General features: G+C 41.7%; 2 protein-coding genes across 2 annotated transcripts in view; one reads left to right on the top strand and one right to left on the bottom strand.

The window, feature by feature from the left end:
- LOC307245669 (glucagon receptor-like) overlaps positions 1-2,830 on the bottom strand; it is a gene marked incomplete at both ends in the record, with an annotated part of 32,454 nt that extends 29,624 nt beyond the window's left edge. The window contains 2 exons of the mRNA XM_080021316.1: positions 1,990-2,059; positions 2,823-2,830. Of these exons, the coding sequence (XP_079877442.1) occupies positions 1,990-2,059; positions 2,823-2,830 (78 nt within the window). The remainder of the gene's footprint in view (positions 1-1,989; positions 2,060-2,822) is intronic.
- cluap1 (clusterin associated protein 1) lies at positions 1,978-22,815 on the top strand. The gene is made up of 13 exons (XM_080021373.1): positions 1,978-2,096; positions 4,251-4,309; positions 5,159-5,270; positions 6,369-6,453; positions 7,075-7,254; positions 9,126-9,221; positions 10,280-10,363; positions 11,123-11,256; positions 14,914-15,055; positions 16,148-16,220; positions 17,184-17,294; positions 18,098-18,150; positions 22,512-22,815. The coding sequence occupies exons 2-13, from the start codon at positions 4,288-4,290 to the stop codon at positions 22,680-22,682; spliced, it is 1,263 nt and encodes a 420-aa protein (XP_079877499.1). The 5' UTR covers positions 1,978-2,096; positions 4,251-4,287; the 3' UTR covers positions 22,683-22,815.
- Positions 22,816-24,076: the final 1,261 nt, after the last annotated feature.

Raw genomic sequence — 24,076 nt, 5'->3', positions numbered from 1 at the left:
TTAACCCCTAATTGCTCCTGATGGCTGCGTCCGCGCTTTGGATAAAAGCGCCTGCTAAATGTAATGTATGAAAATAATAACATAATATGATTATAGCAGAACACAGAAGACATATTATATATAATAACATATTATATCTTTATATACAATAACATAATATACTGTTATTATATTTGATAACATTATATTATGTCATTATATACAATCATATTATTTTATACATGTATGATGTTATTGTATATAACAACATAATAGAATGTCTGTATAATATCCTCCGACTCGATCCTTAATATTAAAGATGCGGATCAGGGGGAAGAGGGATGGGATGTTACTGGAGGGAAACCCAACTGCGCGGGTCCGCGCTCGGCAGGTCCACTTCAACAATCGGAATCTGCTTCGACTGATCGATCGCAAGCGGCAATCACTTGAAGGAAAACACGCTATCGAGGAACCGAAATGACGTCATTCCCCATGAATTCCCCTCTGACGTGCACCTCTTCTGAACGTTCACACGTTATGATCCGTCACTGATTTGGGGAATAATAAAAGTCAAAGGGAAAGGAATCCACAGCAGAGCGGACGATTGACCGGGACGCAAACAGCCTGACGAATAACGCGCCGTGCACGTTGGGAACAGCTCTGCCAAACTGTACGGAACTCACCACTCCCTAAAAGTTACACTCGCGCCGCAATAACAATACATCATATAATAATTAATAATTACATCTTATAATAACAACAATTACATTGCACTTAAACGAATTACAATTATATTAATTACAACGATAATAATGAACATACACGTATGCATATGATAACACTACAACTGCCAATGATAACAACAAAATATATAAGCATTAATATAATAACAATAAGAATAACAATACTACCACTACTTCTAATAATAATAACAACAACAACAACAACAACAACAACAATAATAGTTATAAGAAGAAGAATACTACTACTTCTAATAATAAGAATAATAATATAACTACTAAGAACAACAACAACAACGACAACAACAATAATAATAATAATAATAATAATAATAATAATAATAATAATTATTATTATTATTATTATTATATAATATTAATAATTCATAAATCCTCACAAATGAATAAAATAACGACACATAACAATAAAAAGTAATTTTCCACCCTCAGAATTCTTCTTCTTGCGGTGCCTTAATACCGGCAGCTGGACTGTCAGGAATTATTACACCAATAATTCCAAACACATGCGGACACAGTGCAGAATAACACACTGACTTGCATGCGTCCTGTGTGTTGCAGGTTTGGGTAAAACTTACTGTCACAGATGCGTGGAGGCTCCTGCTCTGTGTGACCGCAGCAGAACGAATGCACCACACCGACACCGACACACGCTGCCTGGGTCTGACTGGGAAGGGGAATGTGCTGTGGTAATAATAACACTATTGGTAAAGGCGCAAAAGGAGAAAAAAAGCCCTGAAAATGAGAAAGATTAATAAATGCATTTCAACAAATAAATATATTAGAAATTTAAGAAAAAAAATAATGAAAAATGAATCCCGCAGGGAAAGAAATTCATATAAAATTTCACTTAAATATTGCGGTATATAATATTGAGGTTTTATTGTCCAACACCCGTTTCTGTATTTGTAAAAATAAAAATAAAATATTAATTCTAAAAATGAATAAAGAAAACAACAACAATAATAATAATAACTACACAAAAGTACATATACATTTTTGACAAATTGTGGGAGTAAAATAAAATGACATGTAAAATACAATCAAATAATAATAAATAGGTAAAGTAAAGTAAAAAACAAAAAAAGAGGACGTCTCGTGGCTGCCATCAGGCCCCTTCCACGACGAGCACGAATCAATGAGACGCATTAACGAGAAAGACTCCAAGTCAGTGAATCGCTTTTTGCCCTTTTTGACTCCACGTCGCTTCCATAGCGGAGTGGGTGGTTTCCATAGGGACGGATGCTCCAACCCGGAAGCAGCCCGCTGTGGCGTTAGCCGCTTGGCTCCTTAGCTTCAGGCGCTTTGTGACCTCGTCCAAACTGTCGGAAACGCGGAGATTGGACTGAATGAGAACAGGTGAACTCTTCTTCTGGGGGTTTTATCGCTCTATGTCATGTGACGGGTTCATTAAAGCGCTAGGCTAACCAGAGCGGGACGTGCTGTTAGCGGTTAGCAGAGGATGGGTGAGCTAGAAAACAAACAGAAGAGAAAACAAACAGAAGGGAAAACAAGTAGAATAAAAAAGAAATAATACATAGAAAACAATAGAAACAAGTAGAATAGAAAGGGATACATTTAATAGAAAGTGTGTGTGTGTGTCTGTGTGTGTGTGTGTGTGTGTGTGTGTGTGTGTGTGTGTGTGTGTGTGTGTGTGTGAGAGAGAGAGAGAATCTGAATCTGAATCTGTTTACTTGTTTATTTCAGGCAGACACAAAACAGGATAAAAAAAAAAGACAAACAAAAGTGACTAAAACTGTGATTCTATTCACAGAAGTCCTAATAACTATGAGTATTAATAAGGGTGATGGCCCGAATAAATCAATGCAGTCCGAATATTTATACTCTAAAACTGAATAATACATGTCCATGTGCAAAGTGTAATCCAAACTGCAGTATAACCTTGGTTTATAATCCAAGTGGTCGTATATCTATCTATCTGTCTATCTGTCTATCTGTCTATCTATCTATCTATCTGTCTATCCTTCTATCTATCTGTCTATCTATCTATCTATCTATCTATCTATCTATCTGTCTATCTATCTATCCTTCTATCTATCTGTCTGTCTGTCTGTCTGCACAAACCCAGTCATCTTGGAACACATGTAAACAAGGGAATAGGGGAATTCTCCACCTAGCCCCACCCCAAACCGGATGACATCATCATGTGATGTTGTTGTGACATCACAACCCTCCTCCTTTTAAAGCTGAGCGTCTGGAGCCCCGGCGGATGGAAGCGGTGCCGTAAAATGTCACCGTAAATTCCAAAGGGCAAGAAGAAGACGCCGACAGCAGTTTCAAAGCGTGGACCCACCTGCAGAAGAATAGAAAAGAAGAGAAGCCACCGTCAGTTTCCTAGATTGTCTCCTAGAGTGACTCCTAGCTCCTACACTATCTCCTTGCTCAAACTCTTATCTCCTAGCTCCTAGATTATAATCCCACCCTGTGTCCTTGTCATTGAGTGTCTCCTGGGTCAGTGTTTCCAACCTTTTTTCTTCCACGTCAAACATTAATGAAATAATCCCACAGCACATCACTATCCTGTTAACCAGTAACAACAAATGGTGATTTGAGACTCAAAAACAAATCATTTAAATGACTGATATGAATCGTCAGCCATTTCAGGAAAATAACTGAAAATAATCACCCAGAACTAAGTCCAAGGTAAACAAAGGTCAAGGTGTTTGTTTGAGTTCATATCGATATCACTGATTTACTCTTTGCGTTCCACCAAAATAAATCATTTTGACAGAATTAAATGATTCTTGTGAGAATTCCATTCACACTTCGGAGCCAAAGCGGCGACTCCTCCTCTGGTTCACGGTACAGGAAGTCGTCGCTCGCTCACCGTGCGTTTCACCGACTGAACCAAACCAACCCAGAGTCGGAAAAATGGAATGACCCGCTTTGTCCGAGTGATTTGTCAAGAGCCGAATCTCCAAAAAGAGTGGAACCTTCCATCACGACTTATAGTCGTCACTTTCAGAGTGAAACTTGTTCTGATGAACAAAGTTGATGTTCTGCTGGAACTGATCAGTTAGATCAATTAGTGCATCCTTGCAATTTTGATCTTGCAACACACCAGTATTAAGGGGATGGTAGCTCAGGAGGTAGAGCTGGTGGTCTAGTAATCTAAAGGTTGCTGGTTTGATCCCAGGCTCCTCCTGCTAGCATGCTGTAGTGTACTTGAGCAAGGCACTTAACCTCTAATTGCTCCTGATGGCTGCGTCCGTCGGTGATTGAACAATTGTAAGTCGCTTTGGATAAAAGCGTCTGCTTAATGTAAACAGTATATTATTTATGTGTTTTAAGTGGAATTTTAAACATTTTCATGGCACATTGGTTGGAAAACACTGATGTAACCCAAATCAAATGTTCGGGCACTGAGAAGCACAAACACTATCTCCCAGCTCCTAGACTGCCTCCTAAAATGTCTCCCAGCTCCTAGACTGTCTCCTCGGTCACACAGGACCAGGAGTCTTCTTGTATTGATGTTGTTTCTGCTTCTTCCAGCTCCTCTTGCTCTGTGTTCCCTCTGTGAAGAGGAAAGATGTCCTTCAGAGACTTGAGGAGTAAGTTCATCCATCCATTCAGTCATCCATCTATCCATCCATCCATTCTGTATCTCTCATTAACATATGTATAGCCAGTTTATTTCCCTCTAGTAAAGCAAAGGCAGCTTCTGCTGTCTTTGGTTAAGATGTTAAACATGGGACTGAGAATAGTTTAAAATATTTAATACCAGTGCTACGAGATACTAATACCTTGACTTGGATACTGGTTCCTAATCTCAATATTTTTTATTTATTTTATTTTATTAAATTATATGATAATAATGTCATTGCATTATTCCTAAACACAATATTCCTAAACTGAATATTTTTTACGATTAATAATTTAGTTATTTTTTTAATCGTGGAATTACTGAGGTGACTGCTGGATACTGATTTAAAACAGATATATTTCTCCCGTACTTAAAAAGGACACTTGACAATGACAAAAAAGAGGGGTCAGTGTGATATGTCGTGTGTTATCGATGTCGTGATAAGACTAGACTAGATATCGTCTGGGATCAAGGTTATATACGGTAACCATGGTGATGTAGTTAAATGTTGACTTGAAGGAGTGTTACAGTAAATTGATGCAGTTTTCTGAACTTCAGAGACTGTTCTAGCTTCTAATCCATGGTTCATAATATCCACATTACTACAAATATGTCTCGTGTGTCTCGTGACGTTATCGAGGCATTTGTCAGTGGTTCTATAATGACTGTGCAAACTTCTGTGTCGGGAGTTGTATCAATGCAATTCAATCAATTCCATGAAAGTATAGAGTTTGTAGTTGTGGTCGCTTCCCTCCTCCAGAGGGCGGTGTTTTCTGTGCGACGTGTCGTACAAACAGCCCCTGTCGCCACTCTGCAGGTTTCACGGAGATGATGCGCGCCCTGGGCTACCCACGCCTCATCTCCATGGAGAACTTCAGGACGCCTAACTTCACCCTGGTGGCAGAAATCCTGTTGTGGCTCGTCAAAAGGTTGGAAATGGAGGGATACTGTCAAGCGAAATGTTAAATGAGGAAAAGTATTTGTACAATTGTGATATAATTGTGAATTCCCCACTGAAAATGTAATACAGGTACTCCTCACTTGGAGACCTACCTGTTCAACCATCGTTCACACTTAGGACAAGCTACCTGACTAGTCTGTATTGTACACTGCTTACAATACCAAGCACCTCATCTTATCACCCTTTATATACTATATATACAATATATACACTATATTCACTATACCAGCCAGGCCCCCTTACCGTGAAATTACATGGGTCCTCGCTTATCGACCAATTCACTTAACGACCTGGTCCAAGGAACGGAACTCGGTCGTTAAGTGAGGAGTACCAGTATACTGTAAGCCTTATAGGAATAAATGCTGTGAGACATTATAAGGTGTCAAAAAATCAATAGATAAAAAAAAAAAAAAAGAATTGGGGTTTTTTAAAGTTGTAATCGGTCAAATTATTGATTCTTATTATTAAGAAAACGAAAACCCAAATGGTTGCATTAAAAGAAGGAAAACTTTATATAAGAGAAAGTGATGAAGATCGAAGACGAGGGGAAACCTGGATGTTTGGAGCAGAAAACGTTGCAGTTTTTTAATGGAGTTCTGGGAAATGTAGTGTTATCCACCCAACACAGATGATCTGATGGATTTTCAATTTAATTTACCGTTCCTTAATGCTCTATGGCTCCTAGGCCGTAGAGTGAAAACAAGATTGGACTCAATACGCAGATTAACTTTATACAGTGAGCTAATACGTTTTTCTCTACTTCAGAGACTTTGTATATAAAATTCACATTAATAATAATTGGTTCTAGAATATTTATGTAAATATCTTACAAAAGCACCAATACCATCCCCAAAATATTGTCAAATGATCAATACATAAGGAAATAATATTGTGATATTTAATTTTGTCATGAAATCCTCCATAGTAGTTTGAGTGCAATTCAATAAATATCATAAAATTATTGAGTTTTTATAACCAACCTGACTGAATTAATATCCGCAATAATAAATAAATTCCACTGATTTCCAAGTCCTAAAATCCTCCTATTGCTCCTCCACCCTCCCAGTTACGAGCCCCAGATGGACATTCCCAGCGACGTGGACACTGAGTCGGACCGTATATTCTTCATCAAGGCCGTGGCTCAGTTCATGGTATTTATGTTATGAGTTCAATATCACTGTCGAGGGCGCGGGGTTCTCAACCGCAGGCTCCCAATCCCAAACTGGGTCGTGTTTGGGGACCATTAAAGTGAAATGCGGGACTCTGCGGATAATTTTGCATTGCCCATTTCCAATGGTGCGCTTTTATTTTGAAGGCGTGCGGCTGTCAAAATCAGAATTTGTTTATTTGTACATTTCCATTCCATGTACAGGGAATACCTAAACCTCAGGGGTTTAATATTATTATAATACTGTGTTGCCATGCAGTTATATCTGTATTTGTTTCTGATCCAATACAGGACGATCGAAAGCTGTTTTTTATTGCAGTTAGTTATTGCCCTTTTAATGTTTTATTTTTCAGTCCGAGTGACGCATATATCAAGTGTCTATATCAAGCAATATCTTATTTTGCTGAAACAAAGCAGTGAATGAACCGTGACTGAAAATAATAAGCACACAGGCATCTTCATATATATATTTTTGAATCCTACCCTTCCTATCCTTTTATATTTCACAGTTAACCTTTTCTCTCATTTCCACTGTACTTGTGCGACTGCATGAGTCCTGAACAATGAACGCTCTGACGTGGAGTTGTGCTGCGTGCTCCTCCAGGCGTCCAAGGCTCACATCAAGCTGAACACCAAGCGCCTGTACCAGGCGGACGGCTACGCGGTCAAGGAGCTGCTGAAGATCACCTCGGTGCTCTACAACGCCATGAAGACCAAGCAGCTGGCGCCCGAGGAGCCGCCGCACGACCACAACGCCAAGTTCAAGTTCGACCTCAGCTCCAAGGTAAGAGGAGATCAACAACAACAACAACAACTTCATGTTCAAGCCATTCGCAATATGTTGTCGGTCAATAAGTAGGATTTTAACACTAATCTCCCAAAGGGCCGTTCAATCAGCTCTAAGGGCACTTCAAACATAGTTAACGCTCCTTGAATCTAAGCTAATGCCTCTTCCGTCCGTGCGTGTCTCCTTGGTTGGAACATTTCTTGTACATCCAGAAACCAAACATCATCGCTTTTCCATTGAGGACAAAACAACTGTTCTCATTTCACTGTAATAATGATGTTGTACATTCATGAGCCATTTATTATTATTGTTATTACTATTGTTATGTATTACTTATTTTAATTCTACTGTTGGACTGCTATTCAAATGTATACTGTACGGATTCAGTGTAAAGCTCCCTACTCTGTACTTTATCTTATCTCAGGTACGCTGCTTTTATGCCAAGCTCTCACCATGCTTTTCCATTTTACCTCTACCAACAAAATGATAGAGGTGATGAGGTGTATAATCATTTAAACCACTGCAATGATTGGAAAAGGGTGCAGTGAGTGCTTTCCTCCTTTATTCTCAAAGAATCTAAAACAGTGGAGTTATTAATGGAAGGTGCATTTTGATTTGCTGTTGAACTCCTGATCCTACAAAAAGGTTCCTCTCGGCCCGAGGAGATGAACAGCAAGAGGCTCCTGGTGCTGGAGGAGCCTCCAAGGAGAAGCTGGCGGACGACATTTGCATCATGCTGCAGCACAGCCACACACACACCCACACACACACACACACGCACACAAACACACACACACACACACGCACACACCCAGACACATGTATGCACGCACGCACACACAGCCACACACACACACACACACAATCACACACACGCATGCAAACACACAATAACACACACGCACACACACACACACACACACACACACACACACCCAGACACATGTATGCACGCACGCACACACAGCCACACACACACACACACACACAATAACACACACGCACACACACACACACACACACACACACCCGGACACATGTATGCACACACACACACACACACACACACACACACACACACACACACTCACAGCCCTGGATCTGGATAGATGGATAGTTCATACTACACAGTTTATGTAGAAGGTTTATTGCCATAGAAAATGGCAATAAACCTAAAAATGAACAAGTAACAATATAAATTATCCTAAAATGTACAAATAAAATTGGCAGTATACAATAAACCTAAATATAAACAATAGATATAATACATAACAATAGAAATAATCCTGAAATAAACAAGAATCAAGAAAAAATTGGCAAATACAACCATTAAATGTACAATAAAATATGATGTGATGTGAAATGTAAATAAAAATGTAACCTGAAAATGAGCAAAAAATACCAAACCTCATTATTGTCAAAACCAGTCATTCTGAGCGCTGACCATTCTTTACAGATCACTTTAAACACAGCAGCAGTTACTACATTGAGTGGCCACTAGGGGCAGGAGTTTCAGCTGCTCTGAAATTACACTAAAGATCTGAAATGCGAAATCCGAAAAATAAAACAAAGTGTGGAAGGTGTTTCTGGTGTTTTGGCACGACCCCCCACGTGCACGACCCCCCCACGTGCATGACCCCCCACGTGCGCGACCCCCCACGTGCACGCGCATCCGCCCACGCCGCTGAGTGCTCAAAGCAGAGACGAAAGTGATGCACAGTTGGTGGACGCTGCACAGTTTGCCTGTCGACGTGACTAAACTTTCTGATGGTGTGTGTGTGCGTGTGTGCGTGTGTGCGCACGTGTGTGTGTGTGTGTGTGTGTGTGTGTGTGTGTGCCTGTGCGTGTGCGTGCGTATGCGTGTACAGGTTTCGGACCTCAAAGCGGCCCGCCAGCTGGCCTCTGACATCACGGCCAAAGGAGCGTCGCTGTACGACCTGCTGGGTCGAGAGGTCGACCTGAGGGTACCAACTAATAATAATTATGATATTGAAATAATAAGAAAAATGTAATATAGAAAGTCAATGTTGAGAAAATGACCTTTTTAAATCAAACATAAATCAACTGCTCCGAAACACTAGTTAAATGACACCTTCAGTATTGTTTTACAATCTTATCCTATTAAATTCCGATTCCACCATCACAATGTTTAATGATGTCATATGCATTGGGACAGTTATTTTTAACCTTGACATTGATCTGAAAGGTCGCGACGGTAAGGTTATAAAATGGCGCCAGAGTCGTCTTAGTAATCTCGTACCAGTAGAATGCGGTTCTGGATCTTGATGAAATGATGGCAGTGCTGGTGTTGCGTGTCCTATTTTTGGGACGTTCTCTCACTTGGCTTGTGCGGAGGAGGACAGGTGGCAAGCAGGGTTTGAAGTCTGGAGGCCTTTAAGTCAGAGAAATTATCAACATAATTCAACATAAATGATGATTTATGGGACCGATCTCCTTTCAAGTTGCATTGTTTCATCATGCTGCTTAGGGTTTGCTCTGATTGGTTCTTTTTTCTCAATGAAGGATAAGGGCAGGATCATTTCATGTTTTTCTTTTTATTATTACGGTACATACTTGTGTTATTTTTCTGATTTCTCATATCTTATGCAAAGATTAAAACATCATTTGGTCCTTGTAGCCAGTGGCTGATATTATATCGTCTTGGAAGTGATTGATTTCATTGCTTTCCCAAAATATTTATCATTGAGATGAACTGGAGGCATTTTGTGCTTTCACGTTGAACAATTGTGATGCACTACAATACAGAAAATAGTCCCTGTGGAGTCTGTAGTTTTCATCATAATAATAGTGCATTATCTAAAAATGGAAATGCATCTTTGGAGGTTGTTTTTACAGACTTTTAGCTGATGATAGAATCAAGAGAGCGTCAGAGAATATTAAATGACGGCAAATTAAAATGTGAAAGGAGCCCCGGCGTTTTACAGAATCATATCGTACAATATGTGGTGTTGTAATTGCAAAGCACTAAGATAAAAGGTTGCTGTGTCGGTTCCCTCCTCAGGAAATGAGAGCCATGGCCATCGCTCGACCCCTGGAGATCAACGAGACGGAGAAGGCCCTGAGAGCTGCCATCACCGAGGTTCTGGTGGGTTCCGTCAACTGTTACAACTTAAAAAGTCATGAAATTGTCTTCAATATTAAAAGTCTTGAATTAGACATTAGATTAGATTTCTTTTAATCCATATATTCATCTTTTTCTGATGTCATAAAATCCTAAACCTACCACTGAACCTAATCCCTCAAATGTACCTTAGCTGTTTTGGTGGACCTTCTAAAATCCTTGTACAAAGTACTAAAAAAGTTCCCAATCGCTGACCTTGCTTTCTGACCTGAGGGAATAACAGTCCATAGGATCATCTCTTCATAAACACAGCCCCGTATATACAGTAGTATCATATATAATACTCACCTGCAATACTTTATTAAACAAAAGAAGATTTTGTCCAAAAATCTGACTTAAATTCCATAAAAAATGTGTCTGGGTAAGTATTAGATTTAAGTCTCTGACACCTGCTGACAACCTGGGCTGGATATCGTCTGGGATTGTGGGTATTATTCATTCTAGTTAAATGTCGTCTTTAAGGAGCGTTCCAGTAAAGTGATGCAGTTTTCTGAACTTCATAAACTGTTTTAATCAAGGCTCATAATATCCACATTACTAATGGTTGGTTCTCAGATATTTCCTGCTTGCAAATATTTCATGATAGTCGACCCCAAAATATCGTCAAAATTGTCGATATCGAGGTATTCGTCAAATTAGGTCTTTATATTTCAGTTTGTCGGTATCGCCTAGCCCTACTGTATGAACGTGTTTGTTGTTTTGTTTTTTTTGTTTGCGCTCCAGGAGAGCGTGGAGAAGACCAAGGACATGCTGAACAACGTGGCGTCGGACGAGAGCAGCCTGGAGGCCAAGATCGAGAAGAAGAAGCAGGCCCTGGAGAGGAACCAGAAGAGGCTGCAGACGCTGCAGAGCGTCAGGTTAGCTCCGCCTACAGGAAGTTCATTGAGAGACTTACTCTCCATTTGCAGAAATAATAATAATGATATGGAACTAGAGTTTCCGTTTGAACAAATTGGTGCCAGTCAACGTGTCCTGGGAGATTTCAATGTCCTGGACAAATGGGAGAGGTTCCGGTCAAATATTGTCTTGTGTTTATTGAGCTTAAAAACAATTGATAATCATAGTCTACTTTGGGTCAGAACTTAGATATCAAAAAACACCAAACTATGGATGGAGGTTTCCTCGTTGTCACATGACAACATCTTTCTGTTTCTGTGAGTTCTGGACGCTGAGCTCTGTGTTACCGTGTGTGTACTGCCAGGTAGAACCGCCATGACAGTCTACCATTGGTTAACATTAAAGGTGAAGATACCCTTAAAAAGACGTGAGAACAAAAGACGTTAGAACCACTGGAGAACATGTCCCAGAACCGTGTCAGCAGGAAACTCAATATGAACTCAATTAGAACCCAATAAGAACTCAATAAGAACCCAATAGGAACCCAATATTAACCCAATACGATCTCAAGAAGAACTCAATAAGAACTCAATAGGAACCCAATATTAACCCAATAAGAACTCAAGAAGAACTCAAGAAGAACCCAAGAAGAACCCAATAAGAACTTTATAGGAACCAAATAAAAACCCAATAAGAACTCAATAAGAACTCCATATGAACTTCATAAGAACTCAATGGCAACCCAATTAGAGCTCAATAAGAACCCAATAAGAACTCAATAAAAACCCAATAGGAACCCAATAAGAACCCAATAAGAACCCTGTGGTGAGAGAGCACAAACGTAACAGTGAGAAGAGGTGGGAGCGGCTTTGTTTTACATAAAGATGGAAAAAAAAAAAAATTAAATAGTGAAATCAAAATCATTGTCATTTATTGACAGTATCCGTATTTCCTCAAATAGTGACCGGGGCTTTTATTCACCTCGGCTGCCGTCTGATGCCGTGCTCCTCAAAATAAAAACATAAAAAATAAAGTGACATTATGTTTTTGTTGGGAGACGCGGGAACGGCCGAGACGCACAGCAGACCAGAGATCACTCTTTCCATTACGCAAATCAACTTCCTGATCCAAGGCACAACGTCCCTTGGTTTAAAATGTTTGTATGAGAAGTAGAAACTAACTAAAACAAAAGATCTGAGATAAAAACACAGTAAAACCAGCACAGGAGCCGCACGGGAGCAGTGCTGGAGGAGGAAAAACACACACACCGACTCCAGCCTTGTTTACCGCTTTTGATTTTGATTAGATACAGGATCTATAAAACAGTCTTTAAACATTGAGGCTCCGGGACAAAAAAACAAACAAACAAGGCTCCGGACCCGGAAAGGGAGGTTGAAGTCCGGCCCCTGCCATGACGCAGCGGCGTTTGGACCAATCGCGACAGGGGGAGCTCTCAGAGGGAGAGAAAAAGACAAAAGACAAAATTGGCCCCTTGTGGTTTGCGCAGAGAGCACGGTGAGAAACCGGATCACGGCGTCAACTTGTTCTGGTCTTGTTCTGGTCTTGTTCTCAAGGCGTCTTTTGTGACAGAAAGGTTAAATACGTGTAGAAAAACAAAAAACGTTCCACGAGGCTTGTGCGACCACAAAGCTAACGACCGCATCTCAAAAGCTATAAACGCTCGCTGTGAGGTGTTTTTGTTGTGAGAGGACAATCCTACCTACATTTTGATGTAGCTTGTGCATGTGCTTGCAAAATCAGGGGAGCCGTTACGAGTGGGAAATGACTTTCAAGATGGCCGATTTCTCTCCGCTCAACGTCGTGACTCCAGCTTGACTTTCCCGGAAACCGTCGGTGGGGTCCCTCCGCCGGGCCATTAAAGCGGCGGTGCAACACGCCAGCGTCCGGCCGCTCCCGTTTAACGTGTTTAGCTTCCACGTAGCTTGAAAACTCCGGGAGGAGGTCACCTGGGAACACTGCAGCACGGCAACGGAAGTGACACCAACAAACAGGGAGCTGAGCGGTGAAGCTGGGCCTGTGTTGCCTGCATTGAACCCCTGATGGAGCGTTTGGAGAAGAGGCGGAAACCTACCTACGCATGAGGGAGGAGTGAGAAATCTGGGCTTAAAAGTTCCAAAATATTCCTTTCAGAGGAGTCACGTTCGCCTGCTTTTTTTTCACGGATGCGGCGCCGCTTCCGGGGGGGGGGCTGGTGGAGCTTGTTTTGGCGACGGTTTTCCGACCAGACGTCGTTGCTCCTCTGGTTTTCTTGCGGCATTAAGGCAAACAGCCTCTGAGCCTCAGAGCCTCAGAGCGTGGAACTCATTTCCCCTGACAGAGCACAGCGTTGTCTTTGAAAGGACGAGAGGTTTGTTTCCACCCGAGAGCAGAGATTACAAACAGCAGCACGTTCTGGACGCTCAGTGACATTCCTACAAAGTTACTGCAATATAGATACTTATTAATGAAGAGAATACCTTGTGTCATTGTTTGTGTTTGTTTGTGTTTGTTGTGTGTGTGTGTGTGTGTGTGTGTGTGTGTGTGTGTGTGTGTGTGTGTGTGTGTGTGTGTATATGTATATATATATATATATATATATATATATATATATATATACACACAGTATATACCATATCCCATGTTTGGTTAGAAATAGTTTTTGAAACTATTACTTTCTGTCTTGGATTATGGTGATGTAATATATATATATATATATATATATATATATATATATATATATATATATATATATATATATATATATATATATATGCTGTTTCAGCTCTTCCACGCTGGTCCCATAAGTCGCTTTGGATAAAAGCATCTGCTAAATGACTAAATGTAAATGTAAATGTATATCCCTCTGCTCTTAGATGTACTACTGCTGATGCCTCCAGTACCATCACTGTACGCTATGATAGAGCTGTCTGTCTGTCTCTCTCTTTCTGCCTGTCTGTCTGTCTCTCTCTCTGCCTGTCTGTCTCTCTCTCTCTTTCTGCCAGACCACATCACTACTGGTATATGTTCATTTACACAGTGATCCTAAAATAAATAGCAGTTGACATGCCTTCACCATGACACCTCCGTGTAGGAGTTTTATCAGAGCCGCTCTCAGGGCTGATTTCAGTAGATGTTCCGCTAACTCCCAACTCTGAAAGGCAGCTTTTAAATGTTCTGGGCTCGTGGAATAACTGACGGTGCACTTGAAATATTGATTCCTTGATACCATTGGGACATTTTAGAAATATGCTTACAAATCTCATTGTGCGTTTTTTCTGCCTTAATGTGATCTCGGCATCACTGAAAATGAGGGTTCACCCCTGAACTACCTCCGACAACTAAATAAAGGTGAAATGAAATGAAAAAATATAAAATATATATTTATATATACAGTATACATATGTTACTTTGAGGATTAATAGAAAATAAATCAACGCAACCTTCCATTTGGGATTCTCCTTCTTTGGTGTAATACTCCATGTGGACACAGACTAACAGTTGGAACTAGTGTCTGATTTGGAATCTGAAACATTCGGAATCAGCCCTCTCCCCTTGTTCATCTCCAGCCTCGTAACTGCCGATAGAAACCTTTTGAAATCCCAAAACATCACGGGGAGACGGGCTGTGCCCCCTCGCCCCCCTCCCGCCTCTAAACGCCCGCTCCCTCCCTCTCCCAGGCCGGCCTTCATGGACGAGTATGAGAAGATCGAGGAGGAGCTGCAGAAGCAGTACGAGAACTACGTGGAGAAGTTCCGGAACCTCAGCTTCCTGGAGGGCCAGCTGGACGAGTACCACCGCCTGGAGCAGGAGCGCTTCGAGGTCGGTCCGCTGCGGCGCCTCTTTGGCTTTTCCGCCGGGCAAAGGTTGTGGCTCGTGACCCGGGGCTTATTTTGGCGCCGCCTCCGCCGAGGTTCACCGCGTCATCGAGTACGCGACACGGGTCAGAGAGTGACTGAGAATGTCTCCCCACGCGGGGCTTTTTTGTTTTATTTAAATTAGGGAAATAAATACATCTACGATAAAACACACACACACACACACACACACACACAGGAGCTTCATAACCTGACCAGCGACAGGGAGGAGGTGCTGCCTGCAGCGGAAAACAAAGCACCTGCTGCCAAGAGCGGGTGGAGTAGAGCCGGTTCCGTGCGGTGGCGAAGCGGCAGTAGTCCAGTTATTCCAGACGAGACGCACCACTCCATCTCACTGCTTGGCGGTTATGAGCGCCCCCTGCTGTTCCTTGGTGTGAACACCTGAAATGAAGGACGACGTGGCGCTGACGGAGCTACGGGACTCACAACGTTGTGACTCCACCATCCCGACGCTTGGTTTGTTCCCAGCTTCCGGAAGTTGCTCGGGGCCTATTTATGGTTCATTTTTTCCTCATGACGTGAACTTGTTGATTCTCAATGAGTCGTGTAAAATATGAAGGAGCTTTGCATTCTATGGTTGTTAACACTTTGTTATGTTATTATGTTATGTGATATATTTTGAACAGGGCGCTGTGATATCGATGCTAACCTCATTTAATGTTCGCAAAATAAGTGTTATGTCAGCTGAATTTGGACGCATCTATATCTGGTATGGACAGAATCTATATGAAAGTACAAGTCTACAAAGAAGGCCTGTTTAGGAAGCCTCAAATTAAAGTGGTTTGAGATTTCGTGAAATTCGGAGATTGACCCCAATCCATTTTGAAGTGGCTGTGCTTCAAGCGCCCCCTAGTCCTCCATTTCTTCTGAGTGTCTTTCCAGCAACCACAGCTCGTGGCGTCGCGTCGTCACCCAGTCTCAAGGATCACTGCAGGTCATTTGGAAGGGCCGACAAAATGGCCGACGCCCGAGTTGGTCCACTGCAGGATGGAGAAGGAAGAACGATCGGATGTGATGTTTGTTTTCTGATTCCCAGGAAACTGAAAACACTCTGAGACTCATTCAGCACAAACTGAGGGAGGAGGAGAAGAAGCTGATCATGAGCGGATGTGAGCGCAACACGCACACACACGCACGCACACACACGCACACAGACACACACGCACACACACACACACACACACCCCACACCCACACTATTAGGTAACGTCATATTGGTTTTGAACTGATGGATTGGATTATTTTGCTTTAGTCCGAATCGGCCATTTTCCTTGATGCAACTTCTGATCTTTAGGTGGGGAAAATAAGGCCGGGCCTCGATGAGAGACACACACACACACACACACACACACACACACACACACACACACACACACACACACACACACACACACACACACACACACACACACACACACACACACACACACACACACACACACACACGAACACACACTTTAAGGTAACGTCATATTGGTTTTGAACTGATGGATTGGATTATTTTGCTTTAGTTTTATTGTAAATTTGAATCTTTTGGGGCGTTTGAACCGATGCAGCCCCATCGTAGAGTCTTACATCTGTTATTTGATGCAGGTCAGTTAATCTTTACACCCCGTCACTCCTCTTCAATTATTATGATTAGTGTTAAACTTACAACTAAGTTGGAAAAACAGACGTTCCTTGTCTGTCACATCCATCAGTGTTATTATTTATGTGTTTTTATTGATTCAACACTCTGCTGTGTGCATCAGTGTGATTGTTATTATTATTATTATTATTATTATTATTATTTCTATGTATTTCATTCAACACTCTGCTGCATGCATCAGTGTTATTGTTATTATTATTATTATTATTATTATTATATCTATGTATTTCATTCAACACTCTGCTGTGTGCATCAGTGTTATTATTATTATTATTATTATTATTATTATTATTATTATTATTATTATAATTTCTATGTATTTCATTCAACACTCTGCTGTGTGCATCAGTGTTATTATTATTGTTATTATTATTATTATTATTATTATTTCTATGTATTTCATTCAACACTCTGCTGCGTGCAGTGAAGGACGGGGACTCGGACATGGACATCCTGGAGGACGAAGGCTCTGACAGCGACATGGACGACTTCCGCTCCCCGAAACCCCGGCCAGCCAGGAACGGCGCCATGCCAGGTACCGGCAAAACGCTCGAGTTTGAGTGACTCACAATCTCAAATGAGTTGAATTGGGGGAAAAGGCTGTTTCTTTCTTGCTTGGAGTTTGTGTTTTGATCACAGTAAAAGGAGGCTTATTTTTCATCCCAGGCATAAAATGCTGGTTCCATCCTGTTGAACTGTTGAACAACCTGCGGCAGGCCTTACTGAAACCTAACCTGCTGCAGCGTCTCACTGGGGTTACCTGCAGTCCAGTGAATCTTGACTTGGCTTTTAAAAACACGTGCGACAGCAGATTGTCAATAGGAAGAGATACAACTTCCTGTTTCCAGTCGCTCAATTCCTGTTTCTAGTCTCTTACTTCCTGTTTCTTGCCTCTTACTTCCTGTTTCTAGTTCTCTTCCTATTTCTAGTCTCTTTAGTTCACCCCTTTACTTCCTGTTTCTAGTCTCTTACTTCCCGTTTCTTGCCTTTTACCTCCTGCTTCTAGTCTCCTACTTCTTGTTTTTAGTCTCTTACTTCCTGTTTCTTGAATCTTACTTCCTGTTTCTAGTCTCTAACTTCATGTTTCTAGGCTCTTACTTCCAGATTCTAGTCTCTTATTTCCTGTTTCTCTTATGTCAGATTCAGTATCCAGCTCATATTTGAGGCTGTGCAAGAGTCGATACTGATCAATGTTAAAATACTTAATTTGTAACTTATCAAAATCAAAGCAGACAAAGTAACAGTTTAAGTACTGAATCAGTATAAGTACGGGTGAAAACATACTTGAGGACTGTACTGAGAGTATGAGTTACTAGTTCCTCTCTGGTGGTGTTGCAGGTCGTGGAGAAGCTCGCTTCGTGGGCACCATGCAGGGAGGCGACAGCGAGGAGGTGAGTGCTGCTGTCTGCATGGCAACAGCTCGAAATCCCGAAGGTGATTGGTGCTCTCCTCGGTATCAATCAGAGGAAAGGAGAAGCACTGCTCCCATTCTTCTCCCTCCACCCATTCACTATTATTTTTTTTTCCCCTTTATTTTCTTCTCTTTCCTATTCAAAGGCACCTGAATCATTTATTTTTATATATTTCATTCCTTTGTATTTCAAAGCCCCAAACGGTGAAGAGAAACTCACTGCCTCGAACCCGGACGAGGCGCGAAGGAAAGGTCTGTTGTTTGTGGTGTTGCTCCCCCCTCTCCTAGCGTGCAACCTCCTACTGTGGTTTTACTAGCATCATTATTTTAATGCCAAATATCCAAAACAGTAGTGTTTGCTAGAACACAGTGGGTAAATATCCAGACATCATGTACCAGGGCTCGGTAAAGGCAGGGTGAGAGGCAAGCTTAAGCTCACGTGCATTATTTTCAAATAATTGGCTCAAATTCCCGTCCTTCAGCTCATCTACGTGCCTGCTCTGCACAGACTCAAATACGTATTCTCTACGCTTTCTCAAGCAGGGGATTTCCCTTAATCCTTCTCAAAGCCCTTCCTCTGCCGTCCAAATTGCTCCTGGACTTTCACTCGCATGTTTATTTATGCTCTCGGTTTGGAGTTCTCTGCACAAACACTTGGATTTTTCTCTGCAGCTGCAACGCTTTGCCTCAACACGTCTTCCAACCAGACGCACCTTACTGAGCTATGTTATAATCATCACACTACCTGCCGTGCACCTTATTCAACTATGTTATAGTCATCACACTACCTGCCGTCCACCTTATTGAACCATGTTATAGTCATCACACTACCTGCCGTGCACCTTATTCAACCATGTTATAGTCATCACACTACTTGCCGTGCACCTTATTCAACTATGTTATAGTCATCACACTACCTGCCGTGCACCTTATTCAACTATGTTATAGTCATCACACTACCTGCCGTGCACCTTATTCAACTATGTTATAGTCATCACACTACCTGCCGTGCACCTTATTGAACCATGTTATAGTCATCACACTACCTGCCGTGCACCTTATTCAACTATGTTATAGTCATCACACTACCTGCCGTCCACCTTATTGAACCATGTTATAGTCATCACACTACCTGCCGTCCACCTTATTGAACCATGTTATAGTCATCACACTACCTGCCGTCCACCTTATTGAACCATGTTATAGTTATCACACTACCTGCCGTGCACCTTATTCAACCATGTTATAGTCATCACACTACCTGCCGTGCACCTTATTCAACTATGTTATAGTCATCACACTACCTGCCGTGCACCTTATTCAACTATGTTATAGTCATCACACTACCTGCCGTGCACCTTATTCAACTATGTTATAGTCATCACACTACCTGCCGTGCACCTTATTGAACCATGTTATAGTCATCACACTACCTGCCGTGCACCTTATTGAACCATGTTATAGTCATCACACTACCCGCTGTGCACCTTATTGAGCCATGTTATAGTCATCACACTACCTGCCGTGCACCTTATTCAACCATGTTATAGTCATCACACTACCTGCCGTGCACCTTATTGAACCATGTTATAGTCATCACACTACCTGCCGTGCACCTTATTCAACCATGTTATAGTCATCACACTACCCGCTGTGCACCTTATTGAGCCATGTTATAGTCATCACACTACCTGCCGTGCACCTTATTCAACCATGTTATAGTTGTGAGACTTACCTGCCGCGCACCAGGAGCTTAGCCATCTTGCGGGCCAGTGGGAATGAATGGAAGCAGTAATTTCCAGAGCTGGTTGTTTGGAGCTTTGCGCCAGAAAACTCAGAACGTGAGCACAGATTTAATTGGCTGGAGCACAGGAATGATTTGAAGGGAAGGATCACGTTTTGAGCTGTGGCACCCGAAATCTCTAGAAAGGTGGAAAGCGTTGTATTCAAATGCGGGGACAGGGTTTTGAGCGGGAATGGTGGAAATCTGCGTACGAGATAAAGAACCTGTGTTTTAAAATCAAGAAACTGTGTTGTTGTCATATGGTGAACAATGACTCTGGATATTCAAATGAACCAGATTGTCAGTTTCCTATCCTTAACAGGAAAAGTAGGATATGAAGTGCAGGGACTCTGATTACAGCTACAATGCTGAGGAGCATGGAGATGCTTGTTACCATCCACTTCTGTGGAGAACAAGCCATCAAATTATATTTTATTTGTTCAGTGCATTTAGAACAGTTGAAATGCCCCATAATCATATGAAATTAAACAAAACGTGAAAATAGAAGATATGGAAATTAAGTTCATTAACTATTCTATTTGAATGAATGAATTAACTTAATTTCCATATATTCTGTTTTCATATGTTTTGTCAAATGTCTTACAATTATGGGGAGACGATTGGGGGATGATTAATATATAAAAATAAAAAAACATTGACAGCGATGTTTTTATTGTGAATGATGTGCATTAAGAGTGACACCCACCAATAAGTGAATCATGTACACAGGGTTATCAGTAAGCGTTTTCTCACCTGAGCATCAATGTGCCCGTGGGCGGCCTCCACATTCTCCACCCCGTCACCACCACCCAAAATGGCTCTGAATCATGAATCTTTAATTTACATTTTTATTCCTTAGAAGTTGGCAGGATAATAGATATATTCATAGATTCAAAGGAGTATATATAGTGTATTTCATTTTTTTTTTTTTTACCTAGATCTCCCCCGTCCTCATTCTGAACGAGGCCTGAACTATTTGGGAAAATAATGGGATTGCGATTCTTTTTAGAAGAATATTGCGATTGCTCGTCTGAGGACGACCGAGAGAGATTTAGTATGTGAAAAACAACAACCTTTTTCTTAATCGCAGCCTTTGCGCCTTCAAAATTACTATCTATTGCGTTGCCATGTTGATTTGAATTGGATTCATCGTTTAGCCTCTTCTGGACACTGTGTCTCGGTGTCTCCTCCCCCAAATCCCTCCACCTGTCTCTGTCCGTCGGGTGAATCTGCTTCTGTGCGTTACTAAACAACTGACTTCTTGACTGAATTATGGATTATCATACATACTTTTGCGATTCCCAGACTGTTCCTATAACAACCCTCCCTTGGGCAGTCCACACCCTGGCTGAAAAAATTAGTTGGGCACACTTTATGGGCCTGTAATAAAGTGCAGACTTAATCAAATCAAATCAATTTTTATTTATAGAGCACTTTAAAATAATGAAAATGATTCCAACGTGATTTACAGAGGGGTGGGGTGGATAAAAGTAAAAAAAATAATAATCTAATTTCAAACGATAGAAAGAAAGCAAATTTCGCAAAACAATTATATATATCATCAAATAATAATTAATAAATAATAATAATTTCCTGAGGACTTCCTGGCTGGACCCCAGTATGGGAACCACTGGGAAACGAAAGTCCCCACAGTCAGTGTTCCTATTAATATTGACTGAAGGGCGATTAATATTTACTGTATTATAAATATTAGTGAATATGACACGGGAGCCCAGGCTGGAGGAGCCCCTGCAGTGTGTGTTGGCTCCCCTCATCATAGACCATTCATGTTGTCGAAAAAGAAGCGTCCATCCTCGTGGTTTTCATTAATGGGTGAAGTGAAGGCTGTGTTTGGATCGGGAGGTTAGCTTGGCCAGGACAGGCCAGGTTAAATAGTTTGACTACTACATTGCTAGTCCGACAGGTATCACGAATAGTGGACATTTCAGCCGTTTTCCAAAATAATTGAGCCCGTTTTTTGTTGTTTAAAAAGATTAGAAGCAGTTTGATGCTGTTTAAACGGGTTATAACCAGTCTGGTTCTGTTTAAACCAGTTAGAACCAGTTTGGTGCCATTTAAAACAGGTAAGAACCAGTTTGGTGCTGTTTAAACCGATCAGAACTTTTTGGTGCTGTTTAAACAGATTAGAACCAGTTTGGTGCCGTTTAAACTGGTAAGAACAAATTTGGTGCTGTTTAAACCGGTTAGAACCAGTCTGGTGCTGTTTAAACAGGTTTGGAACTAGTTTGGTGTTGTTGAAACAGTTTAGAACCAGTTTGGTGTTGTGTAAACAGGTTAGAACTAGTCTGGTACTGTTTAAACAGGTTAGAACCAGCTTGGTGCTGTTTAAACCTGTAAGAACCAGTCTGGTGCTTTTTGAACAGGTTAGAACCAGTTTGGTGCTGTTTTAACAGGTTAAAACCAGTTTGGTGCTGTTTTAACAGGTTAAAACCAGTTTGGTGCTGTTTTAACAGGTTAGAACCAGTCTGGTGATGTTTAGACATGTTAGAACCGGTCTGGTGCTGTTTTAACCGGTCTACGTGGTGGGTTGTCCGCAGACGGAGGAGGACATCGATGTGGACGAGGATGATGAAGCTGATGAAGGGGAGGAGGAGGAGGAGAATGAGGACCTAGAGGAGGACGTCAGTCTGGAGTGTCCAGCTCCAAACAGCCTGCGACCGTCCAGAGGCCTGAGCCCCGCCCTGCTGGAGAGCGACAACGACTTCTGAACACACACACACACACACACACACACACACACACACACACACACACACAGTGTGCGCTCCGAGGCTTTTGTAATGCTGCTGGTAGAGCAGATCTAACACAAGCCGACGCTTTATTTAATACAACTTATAACAAAGTGTCTCAAAATATATTCATGTTTCAACTTTTGTATAAAATAAATCACAAAAAAAAAAAGCTCTCTGTAACATTCTCTCTGTTGCATGGATGGATGGATGACAAAGGTAGATGTTGAAATGAAATGTGATATTCAGAAAGATGTCAATACAATAGGACACGTGGGACTGTGCAATGTGAGTTTTCTGTTTTCATGTTACAGATCTTTTACGTGAAACAGGTTACGTTTACATTTTGCAAGCATGGATTTCTTCTTCTTGTCGTGTCCACAAAACAGTCAGTTACAGGGCTTGGCTAGATGTGGTTCAGTCACAGCTGAACACATTGCTGTCCCTTCTCATTAAACTCTGCTAAGTCCGATGCTGTGCAGGGCTGTTCCAGCAGCGGACATATCAGGAGTTGCTCCATGGTCTGTGGTCCAGTTCCACAGTCACACACAGCGTCCCCGTCATTCAGGTATCCCCATTTGGCAAGAGTGGCTTTTGCACGTCCAACACCAGATCTTAGTCTGTTAAGGCATTTCCACACTGCGTAGTTGGTGTCTGCTCCAGGGGGCAGTGCCTCGCTCGCCTTATCTCCATTGTTGTTTCTGGTGGGAGGTTGTCAAGTCGTTCTTCCAACCGAGTGACTCTTTCACTGCTTGCGCCCGGTGTTCTGAGAGGTGGGACGCTCTTCAGGAAACTTTTCCTGCATTTAAGGCGGCTTTTGGCTGGCACATGGCCGAAGAGAGGATGTCTTTGATCATTGGACTGTTGTTGCCGCTCTTTCTTGCTTGCTGCATTTTGTCGTATCTCTGGTGGGACAAGCATGGATGATAACCAAAAACAAAACGTTGGAGGACTGGACAGTGAAGACCGGTTGGGTCTATTCACATTCCGCTCTGGATGCGCTGCAGCAATTGTGGCAAAAGTCGTTCTCGAACAAAATGAGACTAGAAACAGGAAGTAAAATACGAGAAACAGGAAGTTGTGTCGCATCATTTCGGTGAAGGCAACCCGCTGTAGTAACGTTCTGCTCTGCATCCACTGCAGCAGTTGTGGCAAAAGTCCCTTTAAATAAAATGAGACGAGAAACAAGGAGTCTAAGTGTTGCAGCCAATGTGGAGTTCTTCAAAATGCAGTTCAGCCAATGGCCACCAGCTGCAACTCCAGACTCAAAAGGAAAAAACAACTTCTTCTTAGAAATAGAGGGTCAATAACTTTTTAGCTCAGGATCATAGGGTCTAACCACCTAAGTTTACTTCTTCTAATGGCGTCTTAGT

This window comes from Zeus faber, assembly GCF_960531495.2.
Source record: "Zeus faber genome assembly, chromosome: 20".
In the NCBI taxonomy this organism is placed as follows: domain Eukaryota; kingdom Metazoa; phylum Chordata; class Actinopteri; order Zeiformes; family Zeidae; genus Zeus; species Zeus faber.
This window is presented reverse-complemented; position numbering and strand designations above follow the sequence as displayed.